We start from the raw sequence: 25,802 nt of genomic DNA on the forward strand, positions 1-25,802 counted from the left end.
AGAATAGAAAGAAACAGGAAGTCGCGTGGCTGTATCGCTCTCCAGATATCAGAGTTAAAGGGCGGCAATCGAGTTAGCCTGGGAGTACCGTTTTGTGTCTGTGTGTCCGTTGGCTGGGAATTTGAATTCCCACAAAAGTAGCTCAGATCAGTAATTTCAAGACCCCAGGAATAGGCCACATACCACATTTCTTGCTGAAAAAACTGAGCGGACTTCATCATCAATATGCCAAGGCATTGAATAGAATAATCAGTGGCTTACTGTAGGCATTACATCACTTATTCCCCAAAATAAGGACACCCACATGGCTACCAAATCTCGACCAATCTGCTGTTTTATAACAACCTACAAGCTCCTAACAGGGATAATTGCTGATGCAACATGCGGCCATCTGATTACTGGTGATTACCTCGAAAGTGAGCAGAAGGGGTGTACGAGGAAAAAGCTTACAAAATGTCTTTGACAGTATACCTCATCACTGAATACTACGCTGTTTGCAGCTGCATAATGTGCACAGCGATATTACATCATTCCTTCAAAAGCTATTGACCAAATGGTGCTCATCAATTACACTACAGCATATAGGAAGAATGATACAGACCCCAAACATCAAGATCAGGCGGAGAACATTCCAGGGAGACAGCCTCTCATCGCTCCTTTTCTGCCTCACAATAGATCCACTAATTAAGCTACTTAAACGATCCAATGCTGGATACAATCTCAGCATGGACAGAAGCAATGTGGAAAATAAAAGAGTAAACTCTGTAGCTCTCTTGAAGACTTAGATGAATATGCTGTCTATAAATAAAAAAAAACTTGACTGAACAGCAAGTGTTAAAAAAAACTTGTACTTACACCTAGAAGAATATGATGTCTATAAAAAAAAAAAAAAACTTGACAGAACAACAAGTCTTAAAAAAACTTGTACTTACACCTAGATGAATATGCTGTCTATAAATAAAAAAACTTGACTGAACACAAAAATAACAAGTAACAAACGAATCATTTTTGTACCCAGAAGGTGTGTCTGGGTAGACAGTTTATGCAAATTTCAAAGTTATTGACACTGCATTGTTTTGATAAGAAAAAAGCAGAGAGTGTCCGTTGTTTTTCTCGCTTATTTTTCGTGTGTACTACGATAAATAAAGAAGGTAAATGTCATTGCATGCGGCTGAATGTGTGCATTATTCAGCATATGCATGCATGCACGTGGATGAGCGCTTCTCTGTCTGTGTGTGCATGTAATAATCATGGTTTGTCATGCTGGCGAAAAATACAGAGCAACAGAGTCGTTGATATTAATAAAGAAGTAGGTGAAGAGTGAGTCCACAGCGCTGAGTGAGAATGCATGAATTTATTTAAGGTGGTGTGAGAAAAAAGTTTTGAAAATTAAATCTTTTTTTGAGCATTAATTGGTTGAGACGTGCACTCTATTGTCACGTGGTATGCTTTTAACTACATTTGCTAAATGAAACACATTTAAAGTTTTGTTCCTCGCAGAATTTGCATGGACGTATTTTTTAAAAGTTTATCACCTCTGGATATTTTTTGTTTGCTCGCGTAATTGGGTTTTACTTAAATTATTTGTTATGTTTAGAACAAGAAGTGGATGCATTTTCAGGTGTGTTTAACCGCACAAGTTACAACACCTCTTGAAAGTCAGTCGAGTGTCTAGAAAATAATCAAGTGAATTTTACATTCGTCGAGTACAAAAAAACGAACACCTAATGAAGTTTTCATTATTGTCCGTTTAAAATCTGGATGCTTTTATATGCTTCAATTAAAATTATATTTACATTTCTTGAAATGGGGAAGCATCGCAAGTGTTAAAAAGATCATTTTTCACGTGTAAAGAACGTGGCTAGAATAAATATATAATGGTTTTAAAGGTGTGATTTACAAGATGGTGTAGAATTTATTTTTAAATAATTTGTAACTTTACATTAAAACATATGCGTATATATATATATATATATATATATATATATATGTATGTGTGCGCGTTTGTATGTATAATCGAGGTCCATTTTTATGATCATAAAGGCAACATTTACACACAAATCGATGGGGTAGCAATGGGGTCCGTATCGGGATCCACCTTTAACAACTTTTATCTGTCCAACCTGGAGAATAAAATATTTAATACTATTAAAAAAACGTCAAGTTACGTAAGTGACGGCTACAATATTTTTATCTTTAACAGAGAAACTAAAGGATAATTTACAAACAAACTTCGTACTAGCTTTAGCTTATAAATTAAATTCAAACAATAGTATTCAATTTTTTACGTTCTCATAGACTCCCGTTAAAATGAATTACTTCTCCATATAAAAAGACTATTGCAACCAATTCCTGCATCTTAAACTTTAAAAGTGAATATCCCTACCGATACAAGACTACAATTATAAAAAAGTCCTTATTAGCCAAATAAATTTTTCAAAGAAAAGTTTAAATATATTATCACTGTTATTTTATATAGACAAAGATTAAAGATTAACGAAAAAAATCGTTATAATAAGTCCAAAATATTTGTCTTTTTACACGTTTGTCTTCCATGTGTATACGAATATGATTAATCAAAGTTAACTTTTGTATAAATGTCATTTGTCTCTCTTTGTTTCATTTTTCTTATCATTTTGTTTAAGCCAGGGATGGGGCATCCTACCAGATGCCAAACATACACCTGCTATTTTAGACACTCCAACCGAGAGATCTTTTTAAGATTCTAACCGTCCCTTTAAGTGCAATTGTTTGAATCTCTTTGCACTTGGTTTACCTGGTATATTTGTAAGATAGTTTGTAAAATTCTTTTTCATAAGTCCGGTTGCTCCTATAATTATTGGAATGATAGAGATCTTCTTAAGGTTCCAGTTTCTTTTCATGTCATACATAAGACCCTGGTATTTGGTAATATTTTCCCTCTCAGCTCTGTTTAACCCAACATCATTCGGGACACTAACTTCCACCAAGGTTGCTTCCTTCTCCTTCTTGTCCCATATTACAATGTCGGGTTTTATAGCTCCGTTTTCTAGGTATGTGGCTGTAGGGATTGCATAGTCATAGTGGATGGTATATGACTTGTTTCCGACTGTTCTTTCGGGTATATGTTCCCATGACTTCTTGCTGCATTCGATATTTAACTTATTGCAGATCGTCCAGTGGAGATATTTGCATACTTCATTGTGTCGCATTGTATAGTAGCCGTCCCCTAGCAGAACCTTACAGCTAGAAATCAGGTGGCTCACACTCTCTACTTCTGTGTGGCAGAACCTGCATTTGTTGTCTTTGCTGAGACCACTCATCTTTTTAAACGCATTGGTCATCAAGCCTTGATCTTGGGCAGCTATTATAAACTTCTCCTGGTCATAGTGGAGCGATCCATCCTTTAGCCAGCTTATAGACCCTTCCTTATCAATATAGTCTTGGTTATATTCGTCCAGAAAATACTTGGCCCGTTGTTGGTTGGCCCATTCTTCAACTTTCTTGTCATGGAAAGCTTTAGTGTATTTCTGGCGACTTTTTCTGGCTATTTCAGTCGCAGGTATCTTTTCTGTTTCTGTCTCACTTGTAAGACAGTCTTTCCCAAAATGTTTGGCCAGTTTTGTGATGGATGTTGTTCTACTGGCTCTTGATTCCTGATGTTGGGGTACCATCTTGAGAGTTGAGTTTTTAGAGCTCATCAGATATTGTCCGGTGCTCACAATAGTTGCACGATGTTGATGGTCAATCTCCGAGAGCCCCATACCTCCTTTCCATCTGGGCAGATACATTCTAGACAGACACTGGTTTCTGTATATTACTTTATAAATTGTCAGCATTTTACGTGTCTTAGTGTCTAGTCTATTTATGTCTTTTTGTGGCCAGTCGACAATACTGTATGTTACCACTAGCATGGCTAGTTGGTTAATGGCAGTTATTTTGTTTCTGCCTGTGAGTTGTTTTACAAATCTTCTTGACTCGGCGTATGTACTCACTTCCAATTTTGTTTCTCATCTTGGCATGCTGGATGGTATCATTCTCTTCTATGCCAAGGTATTTGTATCCTTCCTGCCCTTCTAGGTCCTTGATGGTGGTATATTCATCAAGCTGTATATTTTCAGTTTCGATCTTCTTCCCAGATTTGATGGAGCACTTGGCACATTTGTCGAGTCCAAATTTCATGCCAATATCTCTGGAGAAGTTATGTACGACTTGTAAGAGTTCATTTAAGTCGGCATCAGAACTGGCATACAGCTTGAGGTCATCCATGAAGAGCAGGTGGTTAATTCGTTTGTTTGGGTCTTGTCGGCGGTACTGGCTTAGATTGTAAGCACATTTGTTTTTGTTTAAAAGTTTGCTTAACGGATCTATTGCCAAGCAGAAGAGTAAAGGGGATAAACTATCTCCTTGGAAGATTCCTCGCCTGATGTTTACGTCCGTGACCCTTATATTTCCTTTTGTGTGGCTTAATGTCATGTTTGTTTGCCACATTTTCATTTGTGTAGCTATGGCCTGTTTGATTATCGGGTGTATCTTATATAGCTCTAGACAGCATAGAAGCCACGTGTGTGGTACACTGTCATAAGCCTTCTGATAATCAATCCAAGCCATACTTAAATTTCGCTGTCTCTTCCTACAGTCTTCCAAGATAGTTTTATTTGTTAAGAGCTGGTCTTTGGTACCTAGACAGTCCCTCCTACAGCCTGCTTGTTCTTTTTCAAGATATGTGGCGCAGGAGAGGTGTTGGTATATACTGTCCGCAACAAGGCCAGTGAAGAGTTTGTAGGTGGTAGTGAGACAGCAAATGGGCCTGTATTTATTAGGGCGTTGCGTTTCTTTTGTCTTTGCTATGAGGGTTGTATCTCCTCTTAATAGCCATTCTGGTGTGGTTTCTTCTCTGCTCAATATTCTGTTGAAACAACTGCTATAAGGCCCATGTAATGATGTTAGTTGTTTCAGCCAGAAATAGGGGAGATTGTCTATGCCAGGCTTTTTAGCTTCGTTTTTATAGTGCCAGCTGTTATCTTTGGCTCCGGCATCTCTGGCTTATTTTCTAGGCTCCTCTCAATGGTATGGATCCATTGAGCCTCTTTGTTATGGGTGATCTCGTTCTCAAAGAGAGGCCTCCAATAATCCTCCAGCTCTTGTATTTTGGGCGGGTTATTCACCATTATAGTGTCCCTTATTAGGTTACGGTAAAATAACCGAGCATTCTGCTTAAATGTTTTGTTTTCATGCTTTGCCCTATTCTTTCTTTCTCTTTTCTTAATGCGTTTGGAAAGTGCTGGGATTTTTCCTTCTAATTCTCTAGCTACGTTTTGTAGCTGTCCTGCTTTTGTACCATATTTCCTGCTGAGTTTGCCGATGATGTTCTTCAGTCGTCCCTGTACAGCAGGGGCGGCTAGGAATTGTTTAATCTGGGACAATTCCCTTCGGCACAGGTTTAGCTGGTTTTGGATCTTTTGTTTCCAGCGTGGTATTTTGTCTTTTGCCTCTGGTTCCCGTTGTTTTTGGAATGTTGGCATTACTTTCCTTACAATGTAGAGTCCTGAGGCATAAGACACCTCATTTAACTCAGTCAGGGTTGTGCTATATGGCACTAGTCTCTTGAGAGCTACATTACCCCTTTTTATTGCTACCTTTGTTGCTCTCGTGGTTGTTATTTTAGGCAGCATTTGTCTTTCTTGAAGTCCCATCCGTTGGACCTCCTCAATGGTCTTACATAGTTCTTCTTCCAAGACTAACTGGTCATCATCCACCTCGGGCATTTCCTGAGGGAGTGTTGCTGGTGTTTGTGGTATTTCACCTGTTAGCATTGGTGCCGAAGAATCAAGGTCCAGTGTGGGACTATTTGTGGTTCTTTCATTTCCATTCGTAGATATGGGTAGGTTATTGGGTGGTATTTCTATGGGGTTTTGAAGTGGGTTCTGGTTTGTTTTAATGAGGGATGCGACTTCTGTTTTTAGTTGTCTTATTTCTTCCTCATTCATCACCTTTAGGCTATTGTATCTTTCTGACCTAATTTTTGGAGATGGGCCATTCCATTTGCCTGGACAGAAATGAAAGAATATTTCCCTCCAAGTCTCTGTCCTTTGTTTTTGTTTGGAATATTTTGCTTGAGCATATTCCATTGCCCACATCAGTATCCACTTTTCTTCCCAGGTCCATCTTGACTCCATTCTTCGAATGTTCTCCTCTTCCATAATAGGAATGTAGTCTTTTTCTGCCTCCTTTAGAGCTGCAGTCTTAATTTCATTTTGCTCTTCCTATCTGCGAAATAAGTGATCGCAGGTGGGCAATAGGTGTAGATTTTTTCTCTTCAGGTAGGTTAGTATCTTTTATTTTCTCGGTAAGAATGTCAGTGGATGTTTTGCTCCACTTTTGGAACTTCGAGTAGTGGTAGCAAAACAGTAGCACCTTCTTTTCCGCAACAGACCACGGCTGAGCTTTTAAGCCTCTTGTATTTTTCTTTCTTCTTGTTGCTGAATTTGATGTTTGGGGGCCAGGACCTCTGTTATCAAGGCCTGATGGCTGACCCTGGTTATCCTCTGTCATGGTTGGAGAGCCACTTCCAGAGTTCGGAAGGTTTACACCATTGTTTGCATCTTCCCGCCTGACATATGAACAGGTTGAAGGGCCCTTTTTATCCTGGGTGCCGACCTGCCAGTATGCGTTTTTATTTTCTTTCATATGTTGTTTTGATTTCCCTATTGTCCACGGCTTTTTATTTCTTATTCAAAGCTGCCCTTTATTGCTAAAGGGGGTGCCCCCGTCTGCAAACTGGGGGACGTGCTGGATGGCTTGAGGAGATAGCACACCATTTCTTTGAATATTTAGTCAGGGTTTACTTCCAATGAAGTGTCCTCATATCAGAATTTCTGACAAACCCCTGTACAGAGAGACCTTAGGCACTCGAGGATAGTGTCTAGTTGGCATTCAGTTTCTCTCCTGTATGTGTTTGCATATGTCGCAACAAAGATGACTTATGTGCAAAAGAGGAACCACGTATTTCACAAAAATGTGGCTTTTCTCTCTTTGTTTCATTTTTCTTATCATTTTGTTTAAGCCAGGGATGGGGCATCCTACCAGATGCCAAACATACACCTGCTATTTTAGACACTCCAACCGAGAGATCTTTTTAAGATTCTAACCGTCCCTTTAAGTGCAATTGTTTGAATCTCCTTTGCACTTGGTTTACCTGGTATATTTGTAAGATAGTTTGTAAAATTCTTTTTCATAAGTCCGGTTGCTCCTATAATTACTGGAATGATAGAGATCTTCTTAAGGTTCCAGTTTCTTTTCATGTCATACATAAGACCCTGGTATTTGGTAATCTTTTCCCTCTCAGCTCTGTTTAACCCAGCATCTCCTGTATCTGTTCGCATATGTCGCAACAAATGTGACTTCTTTTTGAAATAGCTACCACATACTTCAGAAGAATGTAGTTTGTTTTCCATATTACTTTGCATATAGTAAAATGGCCTTAATTTCAATGAAAAACACAATTTTTGTTCGTAAAATATATTTTCATTTGTACTGATTTTAGTTTTAGCGGATGTTTATTCTGTTAAGATAATAAAATTTGTATTTTTCTTAAACAACAGATTTTACATTGATGGTAATCTTATTCATTGATGGTAATGCTATATGAAAGAGAACTCAAGAATAATGTTTGAACTTCTTTGCATCAAATTTGATGTCACGTGTTTCACAAGTCTATAATTTCTTTGCTTTCTGATATTTTCACGAAATTTACATATGGACATTTCCAAATATGTTATGATTTTCTTACATCATCAACAGATAATGAAGATCCATTCTTATCAAATAATTGATTTCTGTTGATTGCTGCAAACTCTGAAAATATAAAATAAATATATAAAATAGATTTCATGTAGTATTATCTAATTTTTTAACATATTCTTAAAAAATATAAACAAATTAGTAAACAAAATGAATTTAAAATTCTGAAGTTTGGAATGAGTTGTGAATGCTTGTGTTATTTTGATTAATTGGACTATTATTCTTATCTTTGTGTTATTAGCACAACGTTTCGGTCGCTACACTCTGTCACCTTCTTCAGGTGTTGAAAGCATGATACTTTTGCTCTACTAAGGAAAAATGGGTTGGCTCTGCATTACAGGAATTCTAACCGTGGGTTTGAAGGTGAGTCTGTAACTCATAAAAATGTTCAAACATCATTATTGTTGAAAAACAAAATATAATTATTAATTCTTCATATAATATTTGTTTATTAACAAAATATAATTAGTACTTCTCCATGTAACACTTGTTTGTAAACAAAATATAATTAGTACTTTTAATGTAATATTTGTTTTTAAACAAAATGAATTTACAATTCTGAATATTTGAGATGAGATGTGAATGCTTGTGTTATTTGGATTAATCGGACTATTGTTCTTAACGTTTCAGTCGCTGCACCCGGTCACCTTCATCAAGTGTTGAAAGCATGCTTCTTTTTCTGTACTAAGGAAAAACGGTTGGTCTTGCATAACAATTTCTAGAACTTTGGTTTGAGGGGGGGGGTAAATCATAAAGAAAGTTGAATCTTCCTGATTATTAAGAGATATCGTTTCACAGACAAAAACGTTTGACTGGTTCATATAGAAAATCTATGACAATTTGAAAGAGTGTCAATAGTTTTGCTTTGGTATTAATCCCTGTTTAAGTCATGTGAATTCATATGATGTAAAATGTGTGTTCGTGCTATACAAAATGTTCACTTGTTCTCTAAACAAATTTTTTTCATAATATTTGCTAAAGAAAATGTAAAAAAATTATTATATTTGCTAAAATAAAAAATGTTAATTATATTTGCTAAAATAAAAAATGTTAATTATATTTGCTAAAATAAAGTTTTTAATTATATTTGCTGAAGTAAAAGTTTTTAATTACATTTGCTAAAATTAAAAATGTTAATTATATTTGCTAAAATAAAAAGATTTTAACTATATTTGCTAAAACAAAGTTTTTAATTATATTTGCTAAATAAAAAATGGTAATTATATTTTCTAAAATAAAAAATGGTAATTTTATTTAAGAAAATAAAAGATTTTAATTATATTTGCTAAAATAAAGTTTTTAATTATATTTGCTTAACTAAAAAATGTTAATTATATTTGATAAAATACAAAATGTTAATTATATTTGCTAAAATAAAAAAATGTTAATCATATTTGCGAAAATAAAATGTTTTAATTATATTTGCTAAAATAAAGTTTTAATTACATTTGCTAAAATAAAAAATGTTAATTATATTTTCTAAAATAAAAAATGTAAATTATATTTGCCAAAATAAAAGAATTTAATTATATTTGCTAAATTAAACCTTTTAATCATATTTGCTGAAATAAAAAATGTTAAGTATATTTGCTAAAATAAAAAAAAATTATTATATTTGCGAAAATAAAAGATTTTAATTATATTTGCTAAAATAAAGTTTTTACTTATATTTGCTAAAATAAAAAATATTAATTATATTTGCTAAAATAAAGTTTTTAATTATATTTGCTAAAGTAAAATTTTTTAATTATATTTGCTAAAGTAAAAAAATTTTATTTAATTTGCTAAAGTAATTTTTATTAATATATTTACTAAAGTAATTTTTTTAATTATATATGCTACAGAAAAATGTTTAATTATATTTGCTAATGTAAAAAAATTAATTATATTTGAGAAAGTATAAAATTTTTATATTTGATAAATAAAAAAATTAATTATATTTGCTAAAGTAAAAAATTTCAGTTATATTTGCTAAAGTAAAAAATTTCAATTATATTTGTTAAAGTAAAAAGTTTTAATAATATTTGCTAAATAAAAAGATTCAATTAATGCATAAAGTAAAATATTTTATTATATTTGCTAAACAACTAAAAACGTTAATTTTTTTTCTAAAGTAAAAAATTTAATAATATTTGCTAAAGTAAATTGTTTTATTTATAATTGCTAAGGTAAAAAAATTAATTATATTTGCTAAAGTAAAAATATTTTAATAATATTTGCTTAAGTAAAATTTTTTAATTATATTTGCTAAAGTAAAAGATTAATTATATTTGCTAAAGTAACAGATTAATTATATATTCTTAAGTAAAAAAATTCTAATTATATTTGCTAAAGTAAAATTTTTTAATTATATTTGCTTAAGTAAAAAATTTTAATTATATTTGCTTAAGTAAAAAAATTCTAATTATATTTGCTTAAGTAAAAACAACACAAATAAACTGAAAAATTATTTATATCACTAAGTATTTAAACCATAAAAAGTTTTTAAAATAACCAAAAAAGTGTACTCATGCAGATATTGACCCAGACGTAACTCAACGTTTGCTCAGCTTCCTCCAGACATAAAATTAACAGCCAAATAATGCCGAGCGTTGCCAATAAAATAATACAAACACTACATACCCTCGGGTTCTGCTGCTTAATATAAAGCTGGGCCAATTACAATGCCACACGGTGACTGCCCTAGCATTGTATAAACATCCCCCTACATCCTCATTCTTAGAAGATAAAGCTGGGCCAATTACAATGCCACACGGTGACTGCCCTAGCATTGTATAAACATCCCCCAACCTTTTGCTTGAAAAAAATTTAAGACAAATAAAAACGCCTTTACTTCACTGAGTTAAACAAAATTTTAAATTATGGTAGTTTTTTTTTCTTTGCTTTTTTCTGGTAATTTAAGACAAAAAAGTGTTTTTTCTTTGCTATTTTCTGATCATTTAAGACAAAAAAGTTTTTTGCTTTTTTTTCTGGTAATTAAAGACAAAAAAGCTTTTTCTTTTTTTTCTGGTGATTTAAGACAAAAAGTTTTTTTCTTTTTTTCCTGGAAAGTTAAGACAAAAAAGTTTTTTTCTTTTTTCTGGTAATTAAAGACAAAAAAGCTTTTTCTTTTTTTTCTGGTGATTTAAGACAAAAAGTTTTTTTTCTTTTTTTCCTGGAAAGTTAAGACAAAAAAGTTTTTTTTTCCCTTTTTTCTGGTAAGTTAAGACAAAAAAGTGTTTTCTTTTTTCTGGTAATTTAAGAGCATTGTCGATAGAAATAATAATGATGCTACATATCGACAATGTTCGGCAGTATCCAACTGTTGACATCATGTTCCAGGGAAAGCCGACGTAATGCTGAGTTAAGACTTGATCAATATTTGCATGACTACGAAAACAGACTTTCATTATTTTATAAAATACACAGCCAGCAAAATTAAATGCCATAAAATTATAGCAAAACAATAATAATAACTAGCGGGACCTGTGAAAATTCCACAGGGGACTTATTCATATGAAATATAATGATGTTGGCATTCTGTAGTAATTTAAGACAAAAAAACACCTTTACTTCACAGGGGGCTTATTAATATGTAATATATTGATGTTGGCATTCTGTAGATGTTCAGCATAACCGGAAGCGTTCTGATATGATTGTAGCTCTTTTATTAAAACTGCAAAAGCATTTATCTAACTTAGCAGGGACGCCTGGCCTAGTCCGGTCATAATTTATGCTTAAATATATTTTTATTCTTGCAGACTTCGTATATATTATTATACAGTTAATGTTCTATTGATTATATATATATTATAAAGTTGCGATTTCAAAAATAAAAAAAATATATCAATAGGACTTGGGTGCATCAGCTTAAATTGAAACTGAAAATATGAAACCAAAACTTATGAAGAATATTTGATAAAATTATTTATAAAAAATTACTGAATTGCCATCAGCTATAATCAAAACCGAAACCAAAACTTATGAAGATTTCTTGGTAAAATTATTTATTACAAGAAATGGAAGTCTGTAACAATTAAACAACAGTAACCCGGATGTAAGCATGACACAGAAAATAACACACATGCTATCCTAGTAATCTATAGATAATAATAATAATAATAATAATAATAATAATAATAATAATATCAGATGCCGTAATAATTAACAAGAAAGAAAAATCCTGCCAAATCGTAGACTTTGTTGTTCTAGCTGACCACAGGGTAAATATGGAAGAAAAGGAGAAACGGAGCAAATACACAGAGCAAGCCAGAGAGCTGAAACGGATATGTAAGATGAAGAAAATCCAAATAATACCTATAATAGTAGGAGCACTAGGAACAATCTCGAAAAATACAGCAAACAACAATAATGAAAACAGCTGAAATATTAAGGAAAACCCTTGAAAAACATAGACGAATGTGGAGACTTAACACAGATGAACCAAAAGTGTAGACCAGAGAGAAAACATATATAGAATATAGAGAAATATATATATATATATATATATATATATATATATATATATATATATATATAGAGAGAGAGAGAGAGAGAGAGAGAGAGAGAGAGAAAACATGGAATCAAAGGAATGCCTAGAAAAATACAACAAACAACAATAATGGAAACAGCTGAAATATTGAATGTGGAGACTTACACACATGCAGAGACAAAACATGAAGTGCTACATGGAACCAAAAACATTGAAGCAGCATACCTATAAGTTCTCTAACTCCATACCCATACCCCATTGCCACATCACTCTCCCCCCAAAAAAAGAGTGAAACGAAATAGTCAAGTAGTCAAGGAGGAAGGAAAGATCTAGGAGTGAGCACTAAGAAGACCTCCACTGTGTAAGTGCGAAGAGAACTGGGACCTTGGCAAGGCTTATTGCCACTCAAATTCCAGTAAAGACTAATGGCTGCTGCCAATGAGAAATCAATGGAAAGCAGCTGTTGCGATAATGCAAATTGATTTGCAAATGTTATCGAACATGGAGAGTACTAGAAAATCTGGGGAGACTTGTTGTCACTCAGCTTCCAGGGGACACCACAGGTTGTATTCAATATCTTTGATAACCCGTGTGAAAACTCCTTATGAGCCCATAATAATAACTCCTGACACAGTTCGAAAGTGCTTAACTTTAAAAAACTCAGATCTTTCAGACCGTGTTTATAATGCAGTGCATAAAGGTGCTGATTCAATGCATGTATGCAAGTTAATTCACAAGAACCCACCATCATATAATTTTTTTTTCAGATACTCTTTCGTAGGGACCCCCACCTCGGAAAGAAAACGGATCTTGTGCATTACTGTTAGTTGGACAATATATTTGTTTTTATTTTTAAAGAACCTCTTTTAAAGGGGAGTCAATTCAAGAGCACCCCATTCGAAAGATTTGCGTAACTTTTAGTGAAAGAATGAAATTATTATTTAGAAAGCATTCGAACATGTAGAGGAAATTTGTTAAACATATTTTTGAGGATTTGTAAAAAGTAAAACATTTCAATTAATAATAAATATATTTGCAATTAAAATAAAATTCAAATTTTTAGTGAAAGAAATCACATACAATATTACGTGTTGGTCTAGACAGTTGTACATGTTTAATATGCATGACAGTTGTACATGTTTAATATGCATGACAGTTGTACATGTTTAATATGCATGACAGTTGTACATGTTTAACATGCATGACAGTTGTACATGTTTAATATGCATGACAGATGTACATGTTTAATATGCATGACAGTTGTACATGTTTAATATGCATGACAGTTGTACATGTTTAATATGCATGACAGTTGTACATGTTTAATATGCATGACAGTTGTACATGTTTAATATGCATGACAGTTGTACATGTTTAATATGCATGACAGTTGTACATGTTTAATATGCATGACAGTTGTACATGTTTAATATGCATGACAGTTGTACATGTTTAATATGCATGACAGTTGTACATGTTTAATATGCATGACAGTTGTACATGTTTAATATGCATGACAGTTGTACATGTTTAATATGCATGACAGTTGTACATGTTTAATATGCAGGAAACTTATTTTTGTAATTAACCATTGACTGCTGAAACATTTTTAAACTGACGCTGCAGTTCTGTGTCATTAAACAATTGCAACCAAACTAATGACATACATGCTGTTGCTGTTGTACAAGTAGTTTAGAATTTTAGAAATTAAAAAAGAGTTGTCGGTACATTGCTCTAAAAAATTGTTCCATGAAAAATAGATTAATTAAAAATTGTATATTAAAAATACACCACCTTCACGCACACAAAATACATGTCTGTTATACAAAAAACAAAGTAAAAAACAAAAATATTTTTGTAAATCTTTACTATCTAATCCAGCATAGTTTTTCCCTAAATCTTCAATTTGTACCTTGGCATTCTGTAGATGTTCAGCATAAATGGAATCGTTCTGATATGATTGTAGCTCTTTTATTAGAACTGCAAAAGTATTTATCTAAGTTAGCAGAGACGCCCGGTATAGCCTTGTGATAATTTCAACTTAAATGTGATATTTTAATTCTTGCATACTTCGTATCTATTATTATAAAATTAATGTTATATCGATTTTTTATATTATAAAGTTTCGATTTCAAAAATAAAAAAATATATCCATAGGACTTGGGTGCATCAGCTTGAATCAAAACCAAAACCCATGGACATTATATATATATATATATATATATATATATATATATATATATATATATATATATATATATATATATATATAATTGTTTCCTGCATATTTAACACGTACGAAAGTCTAGACCAACACATAATTGTTTAATGTGATTTCTTTCATTAAAACTAAAAAATAGATCAAATAGAAGTTGTCTATTAAAACTAGACTACTCACACGCACACAGAATACGTTTCTGTTATACAAAAACAAAACAAATAAAAACAAAAATATTTTTGTAAATCTTTACTATCTAATCCAGCATAGTTTTCCCCTAAATCTTCAATTTGTACCTTTTGGAGGCTTTTATATTTCAACAGCCTTAAAATATACGAACTGAAGTAATTAAAAAATAATAAATATTTTAGGTTTTAGAGTAGGAGATCACTTTCCTATATAAAAGATAAAATGAACACTGACTTCATGGCCAGTTTGTTGTCAAGCAGGCATGTAATTAGTTGCAATTTCTAATTTTGCAGCAATTAGTGAGGAGGGGGGTGGTTAATATATATATTTCGGCTTTTATACGTTTCTTAAGGAGTATAAAAGCCTATGTGTTGTTAACTATTCGACAATTTTCACCAACTAATTTATTAAACAAAAAATATTGTTTCTATTTACTTGCCTCCCCACGAGAGCAGAGTAAGACATAAGGTCGGTTTTTAATGTGGGGAAAATCCAGCTCCCCCCAAAAAGGGCACTCTAAATAAGAACAAAAATAAAAAAAATAAAAATTGCCTCAATTTAGAAGGATTTCTGCTCCATCGATCAAGATAAAAAAGGTGAAGTGTAGTATTAGATCAGATACTACACATTGCTCCTAGCACCAAAGACCAAGAAATGTTTATAACACAGTGCATAAAAGCACGGATTCAATGCATGTATGCAAGTTAATTCACAAGAACCCACCATCATATAACATTTTTTTTTCAGATACTCTTTTCGTAGGGACCTCCACCTCAGTAAGAAAACGGGATCTTGTGCATTACTGATATTTTGATAACCAGGCATGTAATTAGTTGCAATTTCTAATTTTTCAGCAATTAGTGAGGAGGGAGGTGGCTAATATATATTTTGGCTTTTTTATGTTTCTTAAGGAGGATAAAAGCCCATGTGTTGTTAACTATTCAACAATTTTCACCAACTAATTTATTAAACAAAAGATACCGTAAAAATATTGTTTCCATTTACTTGCCCCCATACGAGAGCAGAATTAGGCATAAAGTTGGTCTTTAATGTGGAAAATATCTAGCACCCCAAAGAGGAGCACTCTAAATGAGAACAAAAGTATCAAAAATAAAAGCTGTTTTAATCTAGAAGGATTTCTGCTCCACTGATCGAGGTCAGAAAAGGCGAAGTGTAGTATCAGAACAGATACTACACTTTGATCCTAGCCAAAAGACCAAGAAATGTACAGTAAAAATATTGTAGTTGACTTTCTTAAATGTTAATATTCAAATTCATATTCGATATTTTACAAAAAAAGCAATTTATTTTTTGTTTTACATTCTATAAAAATGATTATTATTAAGTGAAATTCGGGGAATTTTTTACTCATACATTTTTGTTTGTTGTTCTGTTTTTAAAAAAAAGAACATTCACCAATGTTGAATTGAATGGAATAGTCAAAGAAGCAAGTGCCCACATGTTTGTGTTTTGTGTGGTTGTACGACTTACCGTCAGGTGGGATCTGAGAGAGATTAAAGATTGCAGCTGTGGTTTAAAAGATGTAGTCTCATGGAATCGCTGTGGCTTTATAAGTGATCACACCGACCACTGCACACATATGAAAATGAAATGCAGTCAGTTTTTTTTAATAAAAAAAAAAAACCTGTTGGTGAGAAGACAGACGTGTTCTGGAAGTTGAGAGAGAAAATTGTTAGGAGGAGGAAATACAGTGACGATTTTTTTTTACATAGGCGTCACCACTTATCAAGGTCAAGAGGCCACTCGAGGATACGGGTTAAAAACTGTACAGTAGTCAATAGGAAATATCATAGTAATCGTCAGTAGTTGAAATTCGGTAAATTTGTTAACTAATTGGAATGGCTCATGAAGAATTTGTTTATGTTGGACTTGAAGACGCCGATATTGTAGTCAGCTGGAAAGCAGGCAAACAGAAAACAATTCCACAGGCGTGCAGTTCTAAGAAAGAAGCTTTTTTCATGGAATCTACGTTTAAGTTTAGGCACAGACAAAGAGTAGGGGAAATCACTGATGGTGTTTTCAGCTAGATGGGTGTTTCTCATGAAAATTTTTTTTTGGGGGGGGAACCACAGAGCGGAACCCAGACGAGCACCTGCCATGAAAATAACAAAGCAGAGACAAGCTCGCAACATTTCTTCTGTTAGAAAGAGGCCGCAGGGAAAAGAAAAGCGCAACAAAGCTTGTCAAAACATGAAGCCTCCCCAAGAGGAAAGCCATTCATTTGAATCGATACCAGATGAGGATCAGAGCGTTGATGATGTAAAGATAGAAGCTTGGTTTTAGATGCATTAAAAGTTACCAGCCACTTCTTTCTCCATTCTACCACACGCTCAAGACCAGAGGAGAGAGAATCAGCGAGTATTTGGCTGTTCACGGTCTTTGATGTGCTACCATAGATGGTAGTGTCGTAAACATAAATGTTTACGACCCATTTAACTGCAACCAACTAATTTTGTAAACAAAAAGTTACTGTAAAAATATTGTTATTGGCTTTTTTAAATGTTAAAATTCAAATTCATATTTGATATTTAAAAAAGTGTCATCCTGTTTATTTTTTACATTCTATAAAAATTAAATTTCAATTTTAAAATTCATGGATTTTTTAATTCTATGAAAACGAAGTTTAAATTAAAATTTTATATCCGGGGAGGGGACATTTTTTTTAAAGGACCCCTACACTTATTATTAATAATGATATTATTTAGAAAGCTATTCTTAACATTAGAAAAGTGGTCCTTGATAACTATGTAATTTTAACTGACAATTAAAAAGAAATAAAGTGGGCATTTTAGACAAAAACGAAGAAAATGGTAAAATATCAAATATATAATAAATGATTGTTACCAAAGGCGACATAAGTAACTCTTCTACCTACTTGGATAAGCTTATTTTGTACTTTAACTTATTTTGAAGTGTTTATTTACTTTTAAAAATTCGTACTGAGTCTTATGTTAGAATTAGAAAATTTGGCTTATAAAAAGTAGTTATAATGGAAGTTCCGATAATCATTCCAAAATCAATAAGTAAACAAAATACTTGTAGGAAACTACCAAATAAATGTCACAGTGACACTTTTTGATGGGGATCAGAGCGTTAATGATGTAAAGATAGAAGCTTGGTTTTAGATGCATTAAATGTAACTAGCCACCTCTTTTCCCATCCTGCCATATGCTAAAGATCAGAGGAGAGAGAATCAGAAAGAATTTGTCCGTTCACGGACTTTAATGTGCTACCATAGATGGGGGTGTATTCAGCATAAATGTCAACAGTGTATTTAACTGCAACCAGTAAATTATAGCGTCATTAACCTCCTCCCTCTTTTCGCCAAAATATTTGAGTCCATAATTAACCAAGCTCTAGTCCATCACCTCATAGATGCTAAACTTTTGACCGACCAACAATATGGATTCAGGCAAGCCCGTTCCACAGCAGACATCCTAACTGTAATCTCTGGACATATATATCATTCACTGGACAAAGCAAGGGAGCATAGAGTCGTAGCTCTAGATATATCTAAGGCTTTTGACAGGGTATGGCATGAAGGTCTTCTCAGGAAAATCAGATCATACAGTATCACTCGAAGAATACTTAACATAATTAAATCATTTTTAGATAAGAGAAAAGTCCAAGTTGTCTTCGATGGTCGTATATCTAAACAATATGATATAAATGCAGGAGTGCCTCAAGGGTCTATTCTTGGACCACTATTATTCCTAATATTCATAAATTACCTCCCTGACAATATTGCCTGTGAGATAGGTATATATGCTGATGACACATAGCTCTATAACAGACACAACAGGAAAACAAATGAACACATATCTAAAGAAATGGCAGAAACGCTAAAGGATGACCTCCAATCTGTAGTGGAATGGGGACAAAAATGGATGGTCACATTAGATGCTGCCAAGACTAAACTTGTTTCCTTCAAAACTACAAGAAACCTTCTCAACCACCAATTGCAATGGCCAAAGACTCTTTATCTGAAAGTACATCTTTTAAACTCCTTGGCCTAATGTTCACAGGAAACATGAGTTGGAACAATTACATTTAGAGAATTGCCAGGACGGCTGTGAAGAATGTAGGTTCTCTCTACCGTGCTAGAAAGCTACTAAAGTACCCTGTACCTCTATAAGGCCACCATTCGCCCATGTATGGAGTATTTTCTCATATTTGGGCTAGTGCATCTACTACTAGTCTCTCGCTCCTAGACAAGGTTCAAAATAGCGTCACCAACCTGAAAGGTTCTGAACTGTCATCTAAGCTTCAGCCTCTGCCCTATCGATGAAATGTTGCATCTCTCTGCCTTTTCTACAAGTACTTTAATGGTGAATGCTCCAATGAACTGCAAGCACTTGCACCCCCTCGACATAAATACCCTCGACAAACCTGACAAGCAGTTAAATCCCACCCCTTCACAGTAGAGATCCCTAGATGTAAGAGAGCCTTCTACTTCAGCAGTTTCTTCCCTAGAACAGCTAAACTTTGGAATTCCCTTCCGGGTCCCTGCTTCCCCAACTGTACTGACATGCAGAAGTTCAAATTTGATGTGAACCAATATCTTGCTACCCAACTCCCTATGTAGTACCCCTGTAGCTTAGGTCCTTCATAGTAGCCCCCTACATCAAAGTGGCAATGTGCCTTGTTTAGGGTGAAATGTAATAAAAAATTAAAAAAAAACAAACAAAAAAACCCAACTAATTTAATAAACAATAGATACCGCAAAAATATTGTTGTTGGCTTTTTTAAATGTTAAAATTCAAATTCATATTTGAAATTTAAAAAAGTGCCATCCTATTTATTTTTTACATTCTATGAAAAGAAGTTTGATTTAAATTTTTAAATCCGGGGAGGAGACATTTTTTTAATCATACATTCTATTTTTTTTTAAGATTCAGGATATTATTTAGAAAGCTATTCTTAACATGAGAAATTGGGTCCTCATTAACTAATTTGTACTTTCATGTAACAATTTAATGAATTAAATGGGCATTTTAAACAAAAAACGAAAAAATGGTAAAAAAAATCAAATACATAACAAATGATTGTTACCAAAGGCAACATAAGTAACTCTTCTACTTACTTGGATAAGCTTGCTTTGTGCGTTAACTTATTTGGAAGCGTTAAATAAACTTTTAAAAATTCGTACCGAGTCTTATGTTAAAATTAGAAAAATTGGATGATATAAAACAGCCATCTAGAAAGTTCCGATAATCATTTAAAAATCATTAATTAAACTAAATACTGGTAGGAAACAAAATAAATGTCACAATTACACTTTTTACGTTATCTTTGGTTGATTAAATTGTTAAGAGGAAGTACAGAATAATTAACAACATATAGGATCTAATCCACATCGAAAAAAAAAACGTAAGAAAGCAAAAACTATATGAGCTCCACTCCCTTTCCCTCCAACAAAAATTCAGATATTATAGACTGCTAACTGGTCATGAAGTGGGTACTCATTTTACGTATTATTTATATAGGAAAGTGATCACCCACCTTAAAACTTAAATACTTATTAGTATTGTATTCGTTTTGCAGATATTTTAAAGCTATTGAAACGTAGTCGCCAAACTAAAGTCAATCTTTTTAGGAATAAACTGCGCTATGTTAGATTGTCAAGTTTTACAACTATTTGTTTCTATATTGAGTTTTTTATAATACCTATCGTAAAAAAAAACGTAAGAAAGCAAAAACTGATATGAGCTAAACTTTCTTCCTCTCCAACAACAACAACAACAACAACAGCAACAACAAAAATAAAGTAACCTTGAGAATCCATCTACTAGTGCCATATCTTTTCCAGGGCGATATACAATTGTCAAATCATACCCCTGCAAACGTAGTAGCATGCGTTGGAGGCGAGGTGGAGCTGCAACCAAATTTTTTAAGTTGATCATTTCCAAGGGTTTATGATCACTTTACACCTGGAACACACTTCCATAGATATAAGTTCGAAATCGTTAGCAGCCGAAAACAACTTCAAGAACCTCCTGCTCTATGTTGGCATAGCGTTGTTCAATTTCTGTTAAAGACTTGGATGCAAAAGCTATGGGTTTACCTCCTTGCAAGAGTGCGGCGCCGAGTTCTTTACTTGATGCATCGACTTGGATAACAGTTTGCTTGGAAGGGTCGAAGTATGATAGCAACATGTCTTTGCAAATTAGATCCTTGATTTGCTGGAGGGATCTCTGGTGACTTTCTGTCCACTGGTATTCCACTTCTTTCTTAAGGAGATCTCTCAAAGGTGCTGTGAGATCGGACAGGTGTGGAATGAAAGGTGCCATATATGTGATGATTTCCAACATCCTTTGCAGGTCGGTAGTGTTTGCTGGACTAGGTAACATTTTTATTTCTGTTACCTTGCAGGGATCAGGGTGCATACCATTCTGATCATAGATTGCGCAAAAAAAAAACAAACAAATTTGTTTCTTACTGATGGCACACTTTTCGCGGTTGAAGCACAGTCCTTCCTTTTGAGCAATTCTCATTAGATTGTGGAGGTTCCTATCATTCTCCTCTTTGGTTTTTCCAAAGACGATGACATCGTCAACTAGCCCTAAGGTGCCAGAGCACTTTTCCAGTCCATCCTCTTGGCAAACACATCCTGAGAAATCACTAGACCAAAATGCATCCGCTGGAAACAGAATCTTCCAAAAGGGGAGTTGAAGGTAGTCAACATTTGTGAGGCTGCGTCTAGTTTGATGGACAAATATCCATTCTTGGCATCCAACTTGGAGAAATATTTGGCACCAGAGGGTTTATGTGCAAGTTCTTCCATTGTTGAGGTCGTGTAATGGCATCTCATGATGGCCTTGTTTAAATCTTTTGGATCTAAACACAGACGGAGCTTTCCATTGCCTTTCCGCACATAAACCAAGCTGCTGACCCATGGTGTAGGCTCGGTTACTTTCCGTGTGATGCCTTGTTTTATCATATTTTCCAATTCGGTCTGGATTTCCTTCCTCATATGTATAGGACATTTTCTTTGTGCATGTATGACAGGGGTGTCGTCTGGTTTCAGGACAATGTGATATTCGCCCTCAAAATTGCCGATATTGTCAAAACGGTTTGGGTACATATTTACCAGATCCTGTGTTGAACGTACTGAGACTGGTGTTTCCTGGATTGCACAGTGTAACGTTACCAGTCTCAGGTCTCTGATTGAAGGTAGTCCTATGATGGTAGGCCCTTCTGTTGTCACTATAACGAATTTGATGGTCTTCCCTATTCCTTTTTGTGAACAAGCTATTTTAACGGATCCATGTTGGATAATATGAGAACCATTATAGGCTGTTAGAACAGTTGGTTCATCCTTTGTTGCACCGGGGAGTAGCTGTCCTGCTGCACTTATTAGATGTGGGAACATCTTCCGGAAGGTACGTAATGGAAGTATGTTGCCTTCGGCTCCTGTGTCAACTGTAGCTTTTAGAAAATTGGTTCCTGGGAGGTTGGGAAGCTTGATTACAAGGTCTGTGAAAACCTCTGTCCGACTGTTGCCTTGTTCTTGAATAGAGTCGAAAGACATTTGTTCAAACTTGTTATAAATCCCTTCATTGTCCCTCTGAGAGGTATTTACCGAGTGCATACGGTTGCCGTGTTCCAGTGTTTGTACTGGTCCCTTTGTGCTTTTCCATGTCCTAGTTTATTACCTCCATCTTTCCATGTTGTGCGTGTCGGAAAATGTCCTGCTGCGTTTTTATTTTTGCTTGCACAGACCTTAGCTCAATGATTTTGTTGTCCACACGCGGAACATGTGGTACACCATGCTGGACATTTTTGCCTCGGATAGGAGCCTTACACTGTTTGTACTTGATTGCATCTATTTCATGCTTATTCTTCTCTAGTTCAGCCAACTGTCTCATGTGGGTTATGGAAACTTCATGTGTCCTACCACAGTTTATAGCTTCCGGCAGTGTCAAATGTTCACCTTTCGCTAGAAGCTGCTTTTGGAGTTCTGGGTGCTTTGTTCCTAATATAATCTGCTTGATGAGGTGTTCCTCCATTTCCTGGATATCCCGGAACTTGCATTTCACGGCCTGCGATTTACACCGAGCCAGAAAGTCATCGAAATTCTCTGATTCCTTTTGATTATACTGGCGCAGGTAAAAACGAGCGATTCGGAAGTTTAATTGTGGCTGCAGTCTTTCCTCGAATTTTTTTCAAATTATTTCTGGATTATTCCTGTCGGCCTCATTTCCGAATGACCAAGTGTTGTATCTTTTAAGGCCTTCTCCGGACAGTAGCAGGATGTGGTCGACCTGTTTTTCCAACGAAATATTTTTAACTGAGAAGTAAAGATTACAACCTTGCTTAAATAATCGAAATGCTTCGGTTAGGTCTGTGGATGACCAATTCATCGACGGTTCGTCTGAAGCTATTGTATTTATTTATTTCGTTTAGTTCCAGACGATATAAATTCAGTTTTCCGTTTATTTATTTTATTTTATTTATTCTTTTTTTTTTAATAAACTGACAGAACAAATGTACATGTATATGTGTTTTCCGTGGAAAACTTAAACGTCTGAGAACTTATACATATACTTCCTAATATATGTATATATTATTTTAATGACAGTCATGTATATATATATATATATATATATTTATGTTCGTTGCATTTGAAACACGAAACTCGAAAAATAATGCTTACTCACAGTTTGAAGCTCGGAGCCAAGTATTAATTTTTCCCATGCGGTCTGAACGTGGCCAATTTTATTCATTTTATTTTTTTTTTATATTTCTTTTACTGTCGTGTGTATATAATAGGGACGACCTGTTCGTAAGGTTTCCCAAATGGGAAACACCACCGCTTGCCACCATGAAACATTATGTAAAAGAATACCAACACATGAGATTCATTTATGAGAAGCGGAACACGGTCCCCATTTTTTATTGAACTCCAGTTCCGTGTCAAACGGAAGTGAAGGTATATCGAGACTTCTTTACTGAAGAGTTCTTTAAGGGGAGGTAATGGTTCATACTATCACACCCTGCTTAAAAACTTAAATATTTATCATTTTATTCTTTTTGCTGATATTTTAAAGTTGGTAAAACGTAGTCGCCAAAATAAAGTCAAAATTTTTAAGGAGTAGAAAAGGCTGGGTTAGATTGTAAAGTTTTACAACTATTTTTTTATGTATCAAGTTTTTTTTCTAGTTAATGATGGTCAATGAAGGTGTTCATTTTATTAAATTTGTAAGAGAAAGTGCCCATGCGAAAATTTAAAATATTGGAGAAACCATTAACAATCCAAAGGTATTCACCAGCGAAATAATATATATTTTGATAGATATTAAATGTCAGATTAAATAATATAATTTTAAGAGATTTTTGGTCAATAGAGTCGATAGATTGATTTTTTTTTAATTATGTCGTTTTAAACAAAAACATTATTACGTACTTAACTAAAATTTCGAAAATAGTAATATTTTAAAAAATTACGATTATTCACCAAGTAACTTATTTATAGGTAAAAGTAACTTTATCGATAAGTTAGGTAAAATTGCATTTTTCTTAGTGACAGACTTTTTTTTTTACTAAAAATATAATAGCAGTTGTTCAACTCAATGAGTTTTCGTAATTTTTTCATATTTTTGATTGGATTGCAATAAAAACGCTTTTAATGTTTAAAATTATTTTAAAAGTTATTGAATTTTTAAATTGTTAAAAAGTAAAAGGAAAAAAAAACTTACCTTTCATTTCAGGAATTCAATATAAACATCGGGATGAATTCGTTTTTTTTCTTTTGTGTTCAAAACTGAAAATGTGTTTTGTTTGTTAGGATTTCTTTAGTAAATTGATACAACTTTTGTTTTGTGTGTTCAATTCGTTAAGAAATAAAATATATGAAAATATAAAAGAATCAAAATTAAAAGATGAAAAACACGATTTAAACGTGAAATTATTAAAAAAAAAAAAAATCAACTGCTAAAGAACAAAGGATTCACGTCATCATAAGACGGTATAATCATTATTTCGTTCCTCGTGAAAAAATGTCCGTTCATTAGTGTTCCGAATTGTTTTTCTATCAAGTTGAGATTATTTTTGTCAATACTTAAGGTTTGTTTGCAATTCATTTTGGTATTTTTTTTAATGCAGTTTATTAAAAAAATATGAAGATTTATTTTGTAAAATTCATTTTTCTAATACATTTCATAAAAAAAAATAAAATAAAATATGACGATACGAAAACAGGTTTGTATTTTAAGTTTGAACATTTCATTATTTTTTGGTTTAGTCGAATTACTGTTAACATCCAAGTATATTTTTGAAAAAAAAAAAAAAAAAAACTTCTATATATTTAAAAGTCGTCATTTTAAAGTTTTTTGAGGTGTTGGAAAGAAACTTGACATTGACCGAAAGCTCTGCTTATTTAAAACTGTTAACTTCTGAAATACCGATATTATTGTTTACGTATTGTTTACGTAGTAACATATCGGTGATTATGAGGAATTTTATCCTTTTATACGATATAAGAATTGAGAGTATTTTTTCCACTTAATCTTCAATCTTGCCACAGGAACTCTGGTCTGGCAAGCGACACAATTTTACATTAGTGAACGATTTTCAAATGATACCGGTTTTGGGTTCCTATAGTTCCGTTACACTTGTTTTATTTATGTTGATTGTGTGAAATAGTTTCGCTATTATTTTAATATGAGAATTATTTGGATTATTCAGAGGTAATGCCCTAAATTAGCGTCGCTAAGAATTTTTCAATTTTAAGAAGAGCAGATAACTCTGTCCTAAATCGGTTCAAATTCAAGTTATTTTAAACCAAGTATCGTAATATATTTTGGTAATATATAATTTTATTGATTTCCCTTTTCTTTTCGTTCAAAATATAAGTTGGACTTGTAGTGAACTGGTGGTATATTACATATCCCCCAGTCGTACAAAATAGGAAAAATAAATTGAATTGAGAAAGAAACGAACAACGCATTTATTGAAATAAACGAACTAGAATTTATTTCGTGAAGAAACAAATAAAAGAAAGGATACAGCACGTGTTGAATTTGAATGCGTGTTTTGTGTGAGACTAGAACAGGCTTGCACAATACCCCCCCCCTTCCCAGGAAAAAATATGCAGTATATATATATATATATATATATATA

General features: G+C 33.5%; 1 protein-coding gene and 1 non-coding gene across 2 annotated transcripts; both read right to left on the bottom strand.

Moving 5' to 3' along the window:
* Positions 1-4,954: 4,954 nt before the first annotated feature.
* Positions 4,955-24,832, bottom strand: LOC145249065 (uncharacterized). The gene is made up of 2 exons (XM_080110909.1): positions 24,380-24,832; positions 4,955-7,836 (listed from the first exon to the last, which is right to left on the bottom strand). The coding sequence occupies exon 2, from the start codon at positions 6,180-6,182 to the stop codon at positions 4,959-4,961; it is 1,224 nt and encodes a 407-aa protein (XP_079967035.1). The 5' UTR covers positions 6,183-7,836; positions 24,380-24,832; the 3' UTR covers positions 4,955-4,958.
* Positions 15,698-15,885, bottom strand: LOC145249230 (U2 spliceosomal RNA). The gene has a single exon (XR_013863500.1). It is a non-coding gene; the product is annotated as a U2 spliceosomal RNA (small nuclear RNA).
* Positions 24,833-25,802: the final 970 nt, after the last annotated feature.

Source organism: Euprymna scolopes, chromosome 27 (assembly GCF_053919585.1).
Source record: "Euprymna scolopes isolate OS-2025 chromosome 27, ASM5391958v1, whole genome shotgun sequence".
NCBI lineage: Eukaryota > Metazoa > Mollusca > Cephalopoda > Sepiida > Sepiolidae > Euprymna > Euprymna scolopes.